This window comes from Mandrillus leucophaeus, unplaced genomic scaffold, assembly GCF_000951045.1.
Source record: "Mandrillus leucophaeus isolate KB7577 unplaced genomic scaffold, Mleu.le_1.0 Scaffold221, whole genome shotgun sequence".
Lineage (NCBI taxonomy): Eukaryota > Metazoa > Chordata > Mammalia > Primates > Cercopithecidae > Mandrillus > Mandrillus leucophaeus.
Window position 1 is genome coordinate 631,692 of NW_012102266.1, and position 12,141 is coordinate 643,832.

Below are 12,141 nucleotides of genomic sequence, written 5' to 3' on the forward strand. Positions count from 1 at the left end.
GGGGCCTATCATGGGGAGGGTGGAGGGGGGAGAGATTGCATTGGGAGTTATACCTGATGTAAATGACGAGTTGATGGGTGCTGATGAGTTGATGGGTGCAGCACAGTAACATGGCACAAGTATACATATGTAACAAACCTGCACGTTATGCACATGTACCCAAGAGCTTAAAGTATAATAATAATAATAAAAAAAGAATATATGGATGATATTTTTAAATGCCAAGGATAGATAAAGTGTTTGGTGACTATTCTCATTTGGCATTTAAAAATATCACCCATATATTCTTTATCTGTAGCCTGATATTCTCTTCTGAATGCCAGACTTATATACCTAACTGCTTACTTGACATCACACTTAGATGTCCAACAAACATTTCAAATAAAACTCCTTCCTAATCCTGCTATTCCACAGACTTTCTTTTTTTCTTTTTTTTCTTTGAAATGGAATCTCACTCTGTCGCCCAGGCTGGAGTGCAGTGGCAGGATCTCGGCTCACTGCAGGCTCCACCTCCCGGGTTCACGCCATTCTCCTGCCTCAGCCTCCCGAGTAGTTGGGCGTACAGGCGCCTGCCACCACGCCCTGCTAATTTTTTGTATTTTTAGTAGAGATGGGGTTTTATCGTGTTAGTCAGGATGATCTCTATCTCCTGACCTTGTGATCCAACTGCCTCAGCCTGCCAAAGTGCTGGGATTACAGGCGTAAGACACTGTGCCTGGTCTTCCCCAGACTTTTCTATGTAAGGCAGTGGTGAATTAACCCTGCAGGTTGCTTGGCAAAAACCATCAGTCATCCTTGACATATCTCTTTCTCTCATGCTCCACATTTAGTCTATCAACATTATCTATTAGTTCTACTTTCAAAATATATATGGAACCTGACCATTTCCTCCCTCCTCTATTGCTACCACAGTGGTTCAACTATCATCTCTTTCCTGGATTATTGTAGTAACCTCTTGACTGATCACTCTACTTGTACCCTTTTTCTCTATTCACTGTACAATCAATTCAGAAACAGAAGTAACTTTTAAAAACATTAAGTCAGAATAAGTCACTCCTCTATTTAAACCTTCCAATAGCATCCTACATCATTCAGAGTAAAGGAAGGACATACAAGTATTCTTGCTATTCTTTGAGTATGCCAAGCTCTTCTCCTGCCTCAGGGCTTTTGCTTACAATGCTCTCTCCTTGTAGTTGGTGCCCACCCATATCCACTTCAGGTTTTTTAATTAGTGGGATCTTCTCATTGAGGACTTTTCTGACCACCATATTTAAAACTGCACCTACTGCTTCTCATCTTCACAACTCCTATTTTCCCTCCTTGCTTTATTTTTATCCAGAGTATCGCAATTTGATACCATGTTACTTACTTGCATGTTTGCTTTCTGTCTCTTCTCCCAAATCCACTCCCCCAAATCCAGTCACTGCACCTTCCCCACTTCTGCTGCAGCAACATTTTATGTGAACAGTTTATTTGCACAGAAAACAAAATAGATGGTTCACTTCTTTGCACACAATATATATGTATATATCATACTTTTGTATAATTGAATATTTTTTTCAGCATTAAAAGGAATCAGTTACTACAAGGCCATAGAAAATGTGTTCAATGGAAATGAGAACTGAAATAATATACTGCTGATACAGATACAGATGGATATAGGTATAAATTGGAAATCTCATAACCTGAGATCCTGTGTTGGCTTTACTACTAACTGGTTCTATGAGCAACCACAATCTACCTAACCTGCAGGACACGATTATCTTATTGGTACAATAAAGGGATAGGATTAAGGATTATTATTATTTTTATTATTTTTGAGACCGAGCCTCTCTCTGTCACCCCGGCTGCAGTGCAGTGGTGTCATCATGGCTCACTGGAACCCCCACCTCCTGGGTTCAAGCAATTCTCATGCCTTAGCCTCCTGACTACCTTGGATTACAGGTGTGCACCACCACACCTGGCTAAGGATTAAGTAATTTCTTATGGTCACACTTGATGCTGAACTAATTATGTTCTTTTGCCTCCTTAACCTGTAATATAAGACTGAAAATTAAAAAAACAAACTTGGAGCACAATTTCAGGATGCATTTATATGTATTGAAAATAGTGGTATACTTTTAAAAAAGAGCAAACTAAAGGAATTGGAAAATTACTTTCTTCACATGCTCTGTATACAGTTGGCCCTCAGTATCAACAGGCTTTGCATCCACAGATTCAACCATCTGCAGATCAAAACCTTCAGATATGAAAGTCTGCCTGTAGGTACTTTCTATCCCATGGCTGGTTGAATTGTGGATGTGGAACCAGCGGATTGAGAGGACTGACTGTGCTACATCATTTTATGTCAGGAACTTGAGCATCCTCAAATTTTGGTATCCACAGGAGGTCTTGGATACCATGAGCCTTGTGTAGTTAGCTTAAGTATGCAGACAACATAGAAGCCAGTTCAAGACTGTTCTTGTCAAATAACTCTTACGTTCAATTCAGGTCTGTAATTCTTGTGGGCAGGTGTACTTTGGAATTTAGAACTTTTAAGATTTCATAGAAGTAACACAGTGCCTAAGTAGTACCTAACAATCTGAATGGTGTCTGGGGAGGCCCCTGTAAACAAATATATTAATACTTACGTAATGTAATGCAAAGAGTAGTCATATTGAGATATGTAACAATCCTAAATAGCTGTTCTTCCATTCAAAGTAGTTTAGGTGTTTAGCCACTAAACATGTCACACAAAACTTTCAGTTTCTAACTCTTTATGGATTTTGGAATTGCAGATTAGGGATTTTGGATCTGTCTTAATTATCAGTGCTTAATCAGAAAACAACTGATGTTCTGGAAAGATACATGTTTAAAAATCCTTCACCTCCTCCACAAGTGGCATCGCAATCTTCCCAGCTTGTGTGTGTCCACATGAAGAGGGGCTCGGGTGCTTTAGAGCTCTGGTTTTCTGGAAGAGGGTCTGATGGGATAGTGTATTCATAGTGAAGACCATAATTCTGATCCTGAAACAGGAGCACCTATAGTATATAAAAATGATCAAGGCAGATGGGTCAGACTAGAGCACGTGCAATGTAAAGCATAAAATTAACAATATTGATACTTAAAATGCTCATTGCGTTTGTGCATGTCTTTTGTTGTTGTTGTCATTGTGGACATACCCTTCTCTTAATGCATACTAGAAACGTGACATTATTCTTAAATGGTGATATAGGCATGCTTTTGAAAAGACTGGAGCTTTGTACTTACCTCCATGCTAAAAACATCTTGAAGAAAAGTTCATTTGAGTGAGGTCAGAAATACTAGATCATTTTCTTTCAATCTGATGGACTAGAGAGTTTCCCAAAGCATAGTACATGTATAAGATGACTTTAGTTGGGGGTGGGCAAAAGTGGCGGCAGGAGTATGTGTCCTATCAAATATCAAGGTGGGACCCAAAATCTAATACCAAATGTAGAGCAAAGTAAAGATGGACAGGAAGTCGCTGAGTCAAAAGAGGAAGAGGATAGATGACTTCGGAGATCACTGAACTTCATAAAGGCAGAGAATTTCTAAGCAAACCGGAGGACAAGAATTTCATTCCATGTATGCTTACAGTTAACCTTTAATTTTAGCAAGGTTACTGATTTTCTACTTGTAGTATATATTGTTTTCTTTGAAGTTAAATTTATGTTACATGAACTTTTAATATTAACTTAATTGTACACTTATGTACATATATATAAACAGTTCAATAAACCATAAAAATACATGAAAATGACTGAACATTGGGCTATACATTGGACTGCACTATATTCAGGGACCATGTCTGTTTTGTTCTCTACTCATTCCCAGTGCCAGGCTCAGAACTGGATAGTGTGGCCACTTGTACATAAATACACCCACCCCCTCCCCCACATACACACATATTTTAATGAAAGATTTAAGGAGTATATATATGTATTTCTTTATGCATCCATTTTTAGAAAATATGTCAAGCAATTCCATGGAATATATCACTTCTATGGATCTGAGGACTTTGGAAACAATCTGTATAATATAATATGATACATTAAAAAACATGTACCCAAATTTTAAAATTATGATAAATTATTAAGGAACTTTATTTTGTATTTTACTGGCATCAAGGTAGTTGTAATGATAGGTAATGCAGAGTTGACACTCCATAAGAAAACTGAAATGGGCCTAGGTTTAAGTATCTGAAGATTTTTATTATATTTTCTTTCCTTCTTTTCCTCAGAGTTTTGTTCAGTACATCAACAGAATGCCTAAGATGTATTTTGATGTGTGGATTGGGAGACTAGTGTGTCAACTTTATAAATAACTGCATCTATAAAAACAGTAATTTTCAGTTCACAAATGCATAACATATACAGTGTACTAGTTCTAAGTATATCATTGTACTTATTTTGGCTTAAATATGTCATTTGATGTTGCCAATTATAAGTGACTTTCAGCCTAATGAGTTTATAAAGACAGAGAGTTTAAATGAGTTTTTAAAAAATGACATATCTTGTTTATGACTATCCCCAGACTATTACTAATACATAGTTTTTAAATGGATGGAGTGAACATGTAAATACCAGCTATTTGTCAACTTATTTAATCACATAAAAATGTGTCTATTTTTCCTAATAAACTACCTTTTCATTGATAGAACTTTAGATTGTCCTTGAATATCTAATGCCACTTAAAACAGAGACATTGGCTACAAAACCATTAGCTTTTTCTTAAACCATTTGAATTTGGCAGTATTCTTTGCAAAAAGGAAAGTGTGACCACGTTACAGTTGAGGGGCACATGTTGAAGCATGGCAGCAGAAGGGATTGCCTTTCAAAATTCAGTACAGTCCTTCAATCTGTAATAGTCATTAAAGAAAAAATATCTTAGAAGTGCAGTTTCCCTTGGATTACTGAATAAATCCAGGTCACATAGATGCCTTCTTTTAGACATAGTTCACTGACTTTAATTATGCTTCATGCTTCCAGGAAAAACCTTGGTAATTACCAGTTAGATTAAGGATTCTGCAGCAAGGAAACTCCCTCCACCCAACACTAAGGTCTCACATATAGTGTTTTCAAATTCTGAATTAGAAGCTTAGTAAAGAAGCCTTCGTCTTACACCATAAGATAAAAACAGGGGAGGTTACCCTTATTAAAGGCAGGCAACACGATGGCATTTTATGCAATACAATCATTAAACATATGTTTGCTGTTGATACTGTTATTATAAGTGACCAAATGGAATGAAACAGATATTGTTCATACAACATTTGTTTCTTCATTTTATATTCTCTCTCTAGATGGCATAAGGCAGAGAGTAGGGTTTGCAGCTGAAATTAAATAATAGGATCCAATGGGACTGTGAGGAGATGTACAAAATGATTATTCAAAGTATACTTACATTTATGATTTAAGGCAGTTTGGTATGAAGAACTTGGATCTAAGCTTTGGATCCAAGTTCTTTGGACCTCTATGTCAGTGAGATAGCAGAGAAGAGTGATTAATACCTAGTTTTTTACAGCTAAATAACTTATTGGAGAACACTGAGCACATTGGTTAACTTTTCTCATATTTAATTCTTTCTAATCTGTAAGCAAGAGTAATAATAATACATATTACACAGGATGATTTGGGGGATTAAATGCCATAATGAACGTAAAGCGCTTTTGGATAATGTCTAATTCTTAGTCCGCAATGAATGATAGATATTATTATTATTCTGATTTGGAATAGAAGGTACACACACCACTCACTTTGCTCCCTTTATTTCTGTTGGTAAAGCATATTAATTGCAGTTATATAGAACCTTGTAATTTAAAATGTGGTTTGTGGACCAGTAGCAGCAGTATCACGTGGAAGGTGGTGAAAAATACAGATTTTAGATCCTGCCCCAAATCAAATTAATCAGACTACGCATTTTAGTAAGAATCCCAGGTAATCTGCAGGCACACTAAAGCAGGAGAAGCAAATGGGCCAATATATGATGTGAACCTGTGGCTCTTAGATTAGCAACACACATGTCTCCAATTGAAGACAAATGCATCTTAAATCGTGTGGAGATATTAAATAATGCAGCACATCATGCTCCAAATAAACAGTCAATTGATAGTGTTTTAGAGTTGTTTTATGTGTGGACTTAAGGAGGTGTTGAAGTGTCTGAATTTTAGACTTTGTTTTGCCATTAGGATAGAAAACTCACACCAACTGTGTAGTCAGTCATTTGGCTCATGTGCCATTAGCACACACTGCCATAATCAAGGTCAAAAGGGGCCCATGAACCTGCCACCAGCCTGGACAGAATTCCATCATCCTGATTCTTTCTCTTCAAATGCTAAACTACTTATATCCAGTTTTTTGTTTGGTTTTGTTTTTGTGAGACGGGGTCTCCCTCTGTCACCCAGGCTGGAGTGCAGTGGCTCCATCTCTGCTCACTACAACCTCCACCTCGCGGGTTCAAGCAATTCTCCTGCCTCAGCCTCCTGAGTAGCTGGGATTACAGGCACGTGCCACCATGCCCGGCTATTTTATTTGTTCTGTTTTTAGTACAGACAGCGTTTCAGCATGTTGATCTGGCTGATCTCAAACTCCTGACCTCGTGATCCGCCTGCCTCAGACTCCCGAAGTGCTGGGATTACAGGCGTGAGCTACCACGTCTGGCCTATATCCAGTTTTTTACTAATGGTAATGAAGCTTGTCATCCCAAACATTCAAATTTTCATAATTCTTTACAAAAATCCATTAATAACAGGGTGATTGGGAGCATTGTTAGATATATTTATCAAATTCCTTCTCTCAGGTAGAATGACATTTTACCTAAGGTTTTTATGCAGAGTCAGATAATGGCCATTCATATATATATAAAATGCTGTGATTTGCATGCAATATTATAGTACTTTCTTTATAGACATCCTCTTCAGTTAGTAAATGTATGTTTTTAGGAAAAAGGGGTTTCTTTGGATTCCCTGTCATCCATCTGTACTTTGCATCTGTAAATTCCCTAAAACATCTTGCTCCTCCTGTAATAATTGCTGTTTTTAGATATCATGAATTAAAACACATTTTACAAAACCTCTAAAAAATCCACTTTTTAAATAATTTTAAATGTCTGTGTGACAATTCAAATCTGAAAAAGATTAGAGGAAGTGCACTGGGAATGTCCCTTTCCTTGAGAAGTTGATTATGCCATGTTATCAATTCATTCCCTCATACCAGGAGATGTAAAGGTGCTGTAGTAGGACCTTTGGCAGAGATCTTCTCCCAGAGGCCTCGTCTTACATAATGAACAGTAGTTCCAGCTAAATTGAAGGCTCCAGAGTGTTCAATCTTCCAGTCACTATTGATAGACTGTTTGCCAGCATCTCGGAGAGCTATAAAGAGGTTCAAAAATATAATGAGTATTAACATGTCAGCCTCATTGATCAATATCCACTATAAACTATTTTGTTGAAACTAGTCCATTTATTTACAAACAAATGGATCAACATTCCCTGATGTAAAACTTGAGGCAGCTCTTTTTAGGAAAAGTCTGCAATCACGGCAGATGCTGTAAGCTCTCCTGTCCTGAAATAGTCCGTAACTATATAGCCATATTTATCTTTACGTTCCCTAATGTCCTTGGACCCTTGATGTATATACTCCTTATTTTGGTCCTTAATCATTTATTCTTTAACACATTACTATATTCAGGCTATGTGTATCTATTTAGTCTATCCAGTGATCCTATGAGCATTGTGAATACTGGCTTTACATCTCATACATGCTCTGTCTCTCCTATGCCCATCCAGAAAAGTATGTGATTAAAGAAGGATCATTAAGCAGCACATTAATTAACAGATTAAAATGGCAGGGTTATATGCATTATAAAACAATTCAAAGATAATATGTTGGATTTAAAAACAGACCCAGGACTTTTTAACATGTTTGTGATTTGCTATGAACAAGAATGGAAGATAAATGTTATTTCTCACCCACAAACAACTATCATCTGTATAGGATTTTTATAGAATAATTCTGTTTACATAATTTTTTTTTCTTTTTGAGCTAATCTGTGTACAATCTAAATAAGATTAATGACATAGAAATGAGATGTCATGGTTACCATTTTACATCAAATTTTTAAAATATTTTCCTTCAAATGATTTTGTGTTTAAACTTTTAAACTCTTCCATACAACTTTACTGTCTTTCCTAAAGACATGTACATGAGGATTCATTGAAGGCTATGTCAAAATTATATGAAAACATTTTGATAACTTAAGCCAATAAATCCTGCTAGTTATTATTTAGGCTAATCTCCAAGTATTAGATATCTGAAAATTTCCAAGTTTTATCTTGTAAATAATGTTTAAATAAATATGCTACATACTAATTATGTGTATATCTGAATGTTTCTCTTAGATATCCAGATTTGGAATTACAATAATAAATAAATTGAACATTTAAAGATTTTGAAAAACAGTTTCAAAGTAATTTTCATAGAGGTTGCATCAATTTATACTTCCATAATAGTGACTGAGAGTGCTTATTTCTGAGCACATCGTTGAAAGTAAGTTTCTCTTACATAATACAGAATCATGATTGAATAATTACTTATCTAGCATCAACTATAACTCAGGCAACATTCAAAGTTCTGGAACCCCCAAAGTGAACAACATGTATATGTTCTCTGTCCTCATGGAACTTACACTCTAACTGCAGAGCCAGACATTAAACAAGTTACGTAGGCAACTGACTACAACATGCTGATACTTGCGCGGCAGAGTTGAGAGAGGCTCTTCTGAGGGACATTATTTACTGAGGAAGTTAGTAAAGGGAAATAAGGGAAGCAGAGAAAGGGCATTCTAGACTAAGGGAGCCATACATGGAAAGGACTTAAAGCTCACCGCAGCTTGACCAGGACCAGGAGACCCATGTGCATGAAGTCAAACATGCTGAAGCAGATTATGAAGGAAGGAGGCTTGAGAAATGAGGACTAGCCAGACCAGAGAGGCCTTGTTAGTATTTTGAGTTTTCCTAAGAAAAAAATGTAATGGCTGGTGTGATGGCTCACACCTATAATCCCAGCACTTTGGGAGGTCAAGGTGGGCAGATGGCTTGAGTTTACAAGTTCGAGACCAGTCTGGACAACATGGCGAAACCCCATTTCTACAAAATATACAAAAATTAGCTAGGTATGGTGGTGTCCACCTGCAGTCTCAGTGACTCGAGAGGCTGAGGTGGGTGGGTCGCTTGAACCTAGGAGGCGGAGGTTGCAGTGAGCTGAGATCATGCCACTGCACTCTAGCCTGGGCAAGAGAGCCAGACATGGTCTGGGAAAAAAAAAAAAAGAAAAAAAGAAAGTAAAACTTTAAAATATTTTGAAAAATATTCTGTGGAAAATGGGCTGGTATAGGGTAAATTTACACAGGGAAGATAAGATATAACACTAACATAGTAACCGAACTGAAAGTAATGGTGGCTTGGATTAAGGGAATGGATGAAAATAACAAGATTTATTTAGGAGAAAAATGGACAGAACATGGTAATGAATTGGTTATCCTGGGTAAATGGAAGTGTGAAGTATGATGCCAGGGTTCTAGGATGAGAAAACAGATGGGTTATGATGGCAAATAATGAAATGGTAAAAACTGTCAAAAGAACATAGTTGAGGAGCAATAACAGAAATTAACTTCGTTGTTGAGACGGAGTCTCACTCTGTCACCCAGGCTGGAGTGCAGTGGCCCGATCTTAGCTCACTGCAACTTCTGCCGCCCAGATTCAAGCAATTCTCCCTGACCCAGCACCCCGAGTGCCTGGGATTACAGGCTCGCTCCCACCACCACTCCCAGCTAATTTTTGTATTTTTAGTAGATACTGGGTTTTGTCATTTTGGCTAAGCTGGTCTGGAACTCTTGACCTCGGGTGATCTGCCCACCTTAGCCTTCCAAAGTGCCATAATTACAGGCATGAGCCACCGTGCCGGGCCCAATCTAGTTTTCTTAAAGGATCTATTTTTATTTCTATTGAACTTTATATTTTTTTCATTTTGATAATGCTAAATTGATAAAATAATTCATGATTTTTCTTAAAAGGTAAATTATTTCCTGATTTTCATTAAAGTCTGTTAAGTATTTTGAGGAATCTTTTTGGCCTAGATATGTACTGTGGTCGGTACAATTCCATTTTTTTCTTCTGTATTTCAGTACATTTTTAGGGCACAATATAAAGAAATATTTCTGGAAAATCTCTAATTAAAATGCCTTTAAAAATCCTGGGGGTCGCTAGAGTATATTTAGGCTCAATTGGTATTTTTGAAATTCAGCATTCTCCAGAAAATGGCACACACATGTACCTTCAAATCCATACCATTTAATAGCAGCCTCACATAAAGAATCAATACTTTAGGTATGTATGTTTCTTGTTTTTTGTTTTTAATTCGTTAATCTAAAAAATGTGCTTTTAGAAATCATACTCTTCACCATGATTGAATAACTAAAACTGTATTAGCTCTCCTACTGTAAATAACTAGAAAATTAGACAATGTATAAAACAGCTGTTCTCAGATGCTGGGTAAATAACAACAGAGAACTGTAATCCCTAAGAGAAGACCAAATGATTTGATCTCTAAAAGTGCTTGGCTTTCTGCTTGAAAATATTTACCAGACCCCCTGACTGAGAGGTAGAACCCACACAGAGCACAGATGATGAGGGCAAGGGCTTCAGTGAGTTGAGGACACAGAGAACAGAGTTCAAATTGGCTAAAGCAGCTGAAAGGATTTTATTGAACACACAGTCTTTAGTGGAGAACAAAAGAAGGCTACATATAAGAAACAAAGTTAAACTAATCCTAGAGCAAAGACTACTTTCGATGCATACTGACAAAGCTTTTAAAAAACCTCAAGAAGTTAAGCTGATCTGCAAATAAGTTAACTGTCCAGCAAAATGAAACTCAATACTCAATAGTAAATAACAAAATACAGTCTTTCAGCAATGTCACATTCATAATATCCAACATCCAACCAAAAAGTATTAGGTATGGGAAAAAGTCAGGGATTGCAATCTTCATAATCAGTGGAAAAATCAGCCAATAAAATGAGATCTAAATAATAGAGATGACAGAATTTGTAGACCAAGGAATTTTTTTTTTTTTTTTTTTTTTTTTTTTCCTGAGATGGAGTCTCATTCTGTCACCCAGGTTGGAGTGCAGTGGCGCCATCTCAGGTCACTGCAACCTCTGCCTCCTGGGTTCAAGCAATTCTCCTGCCTCAGCCTCCTAAGTAGCTAGAATTACTGGTGCCTGCTACATGCCTGGCTAATTTTTGTATTTTTAGTAGAGACAGGGCATCGCCATGTTGGCCAGGCTGGTCTCGAACTTCTGACCTCAACTGATCTGCCTGCCTCGCCCTCCCAAACGGCTGGGATTACAGGTGTGAATCACTGTGCCCGGCTGACCAAGATTTTTGAAGAGCTATTGTATGTTCGGTATGCACAATAATTCAAAGAAAAATATGTAATATTGAAGAATAATGGAAACTATGAAAAATAAATCAAATTTCACAGAATAAATTTATAAAATAGAAATAGAAAACAATATATATAACTGTAATGATAAAGTCACAGAATGGAAAAATATACATAATATCTGTAATGATAAATTCCCTGAACAGATTTACAAACATTTTAGATATTGCAAAAGTCGTCTGTGAACTTGAAGGAAAGCTAATATAATAGAAACTAACTGGATTCTAAAAATAAAACAGGCTAAAAAAATGAACAGACCATAACTGTCCCATGGGAAACACCTGGTAGAGTAACATATGTGTAGCTAGAATTCCAGAAATGTGGGCGGGGGCATACAAATTATTTGAAGACATTGTGCTCAAAATTGTTTCCAACTTTGATACAGTCTACAAACCTATGAATCTAAAAAATGCAATGGAATCTAAGCCAACTAAGCATAAAGAAAGCCATACAATGTACATTATAATCAAACTGCTGGAATCCAATAATAGGGATAACAATCTTGAAAGTGCCTAGAGAGAAAAAAGCACATTAAAACAGGGGTAAAAGATTTAACAATTCACTGGATATACCATCAGAACTAACACAAGCCAGAAGACAATAAAATATCACATTTAGAGAGATTCTATATATATATATAT

At 36.7% G+C, this 12,141-nt stretch overlaps 1 protein-coding gene across 1 annotated transcript in view; it reads right to left on the bottom strand.

The window, feature by feature from the left end:
- ADAMTS19 (ADAM metallopeptidase with thrombospondin type 1 motif, 19) overlaps positions 1–12,141 on the bottom strand; it is a 293,732-nt gene that overhangs the window by 56,878 nt on the left and 224,713 nt on the right. The window contains exons 18-19 of the mRNA XM_011981215.1: positions 7,212–7,369; positions 2,867–3,020 (exon numbers count right to left, since the gene is read on the bottom strand). Of these exons, the coding sequence (XP_011836605.1) occupies positions 2,867–3,020; positions 7,212–7,369 (312 nt within the window). The remainder of the gene's footprint in view (positions 1–2,866; positions 3,021–7,211; positions 7,370–12,141) is intronic.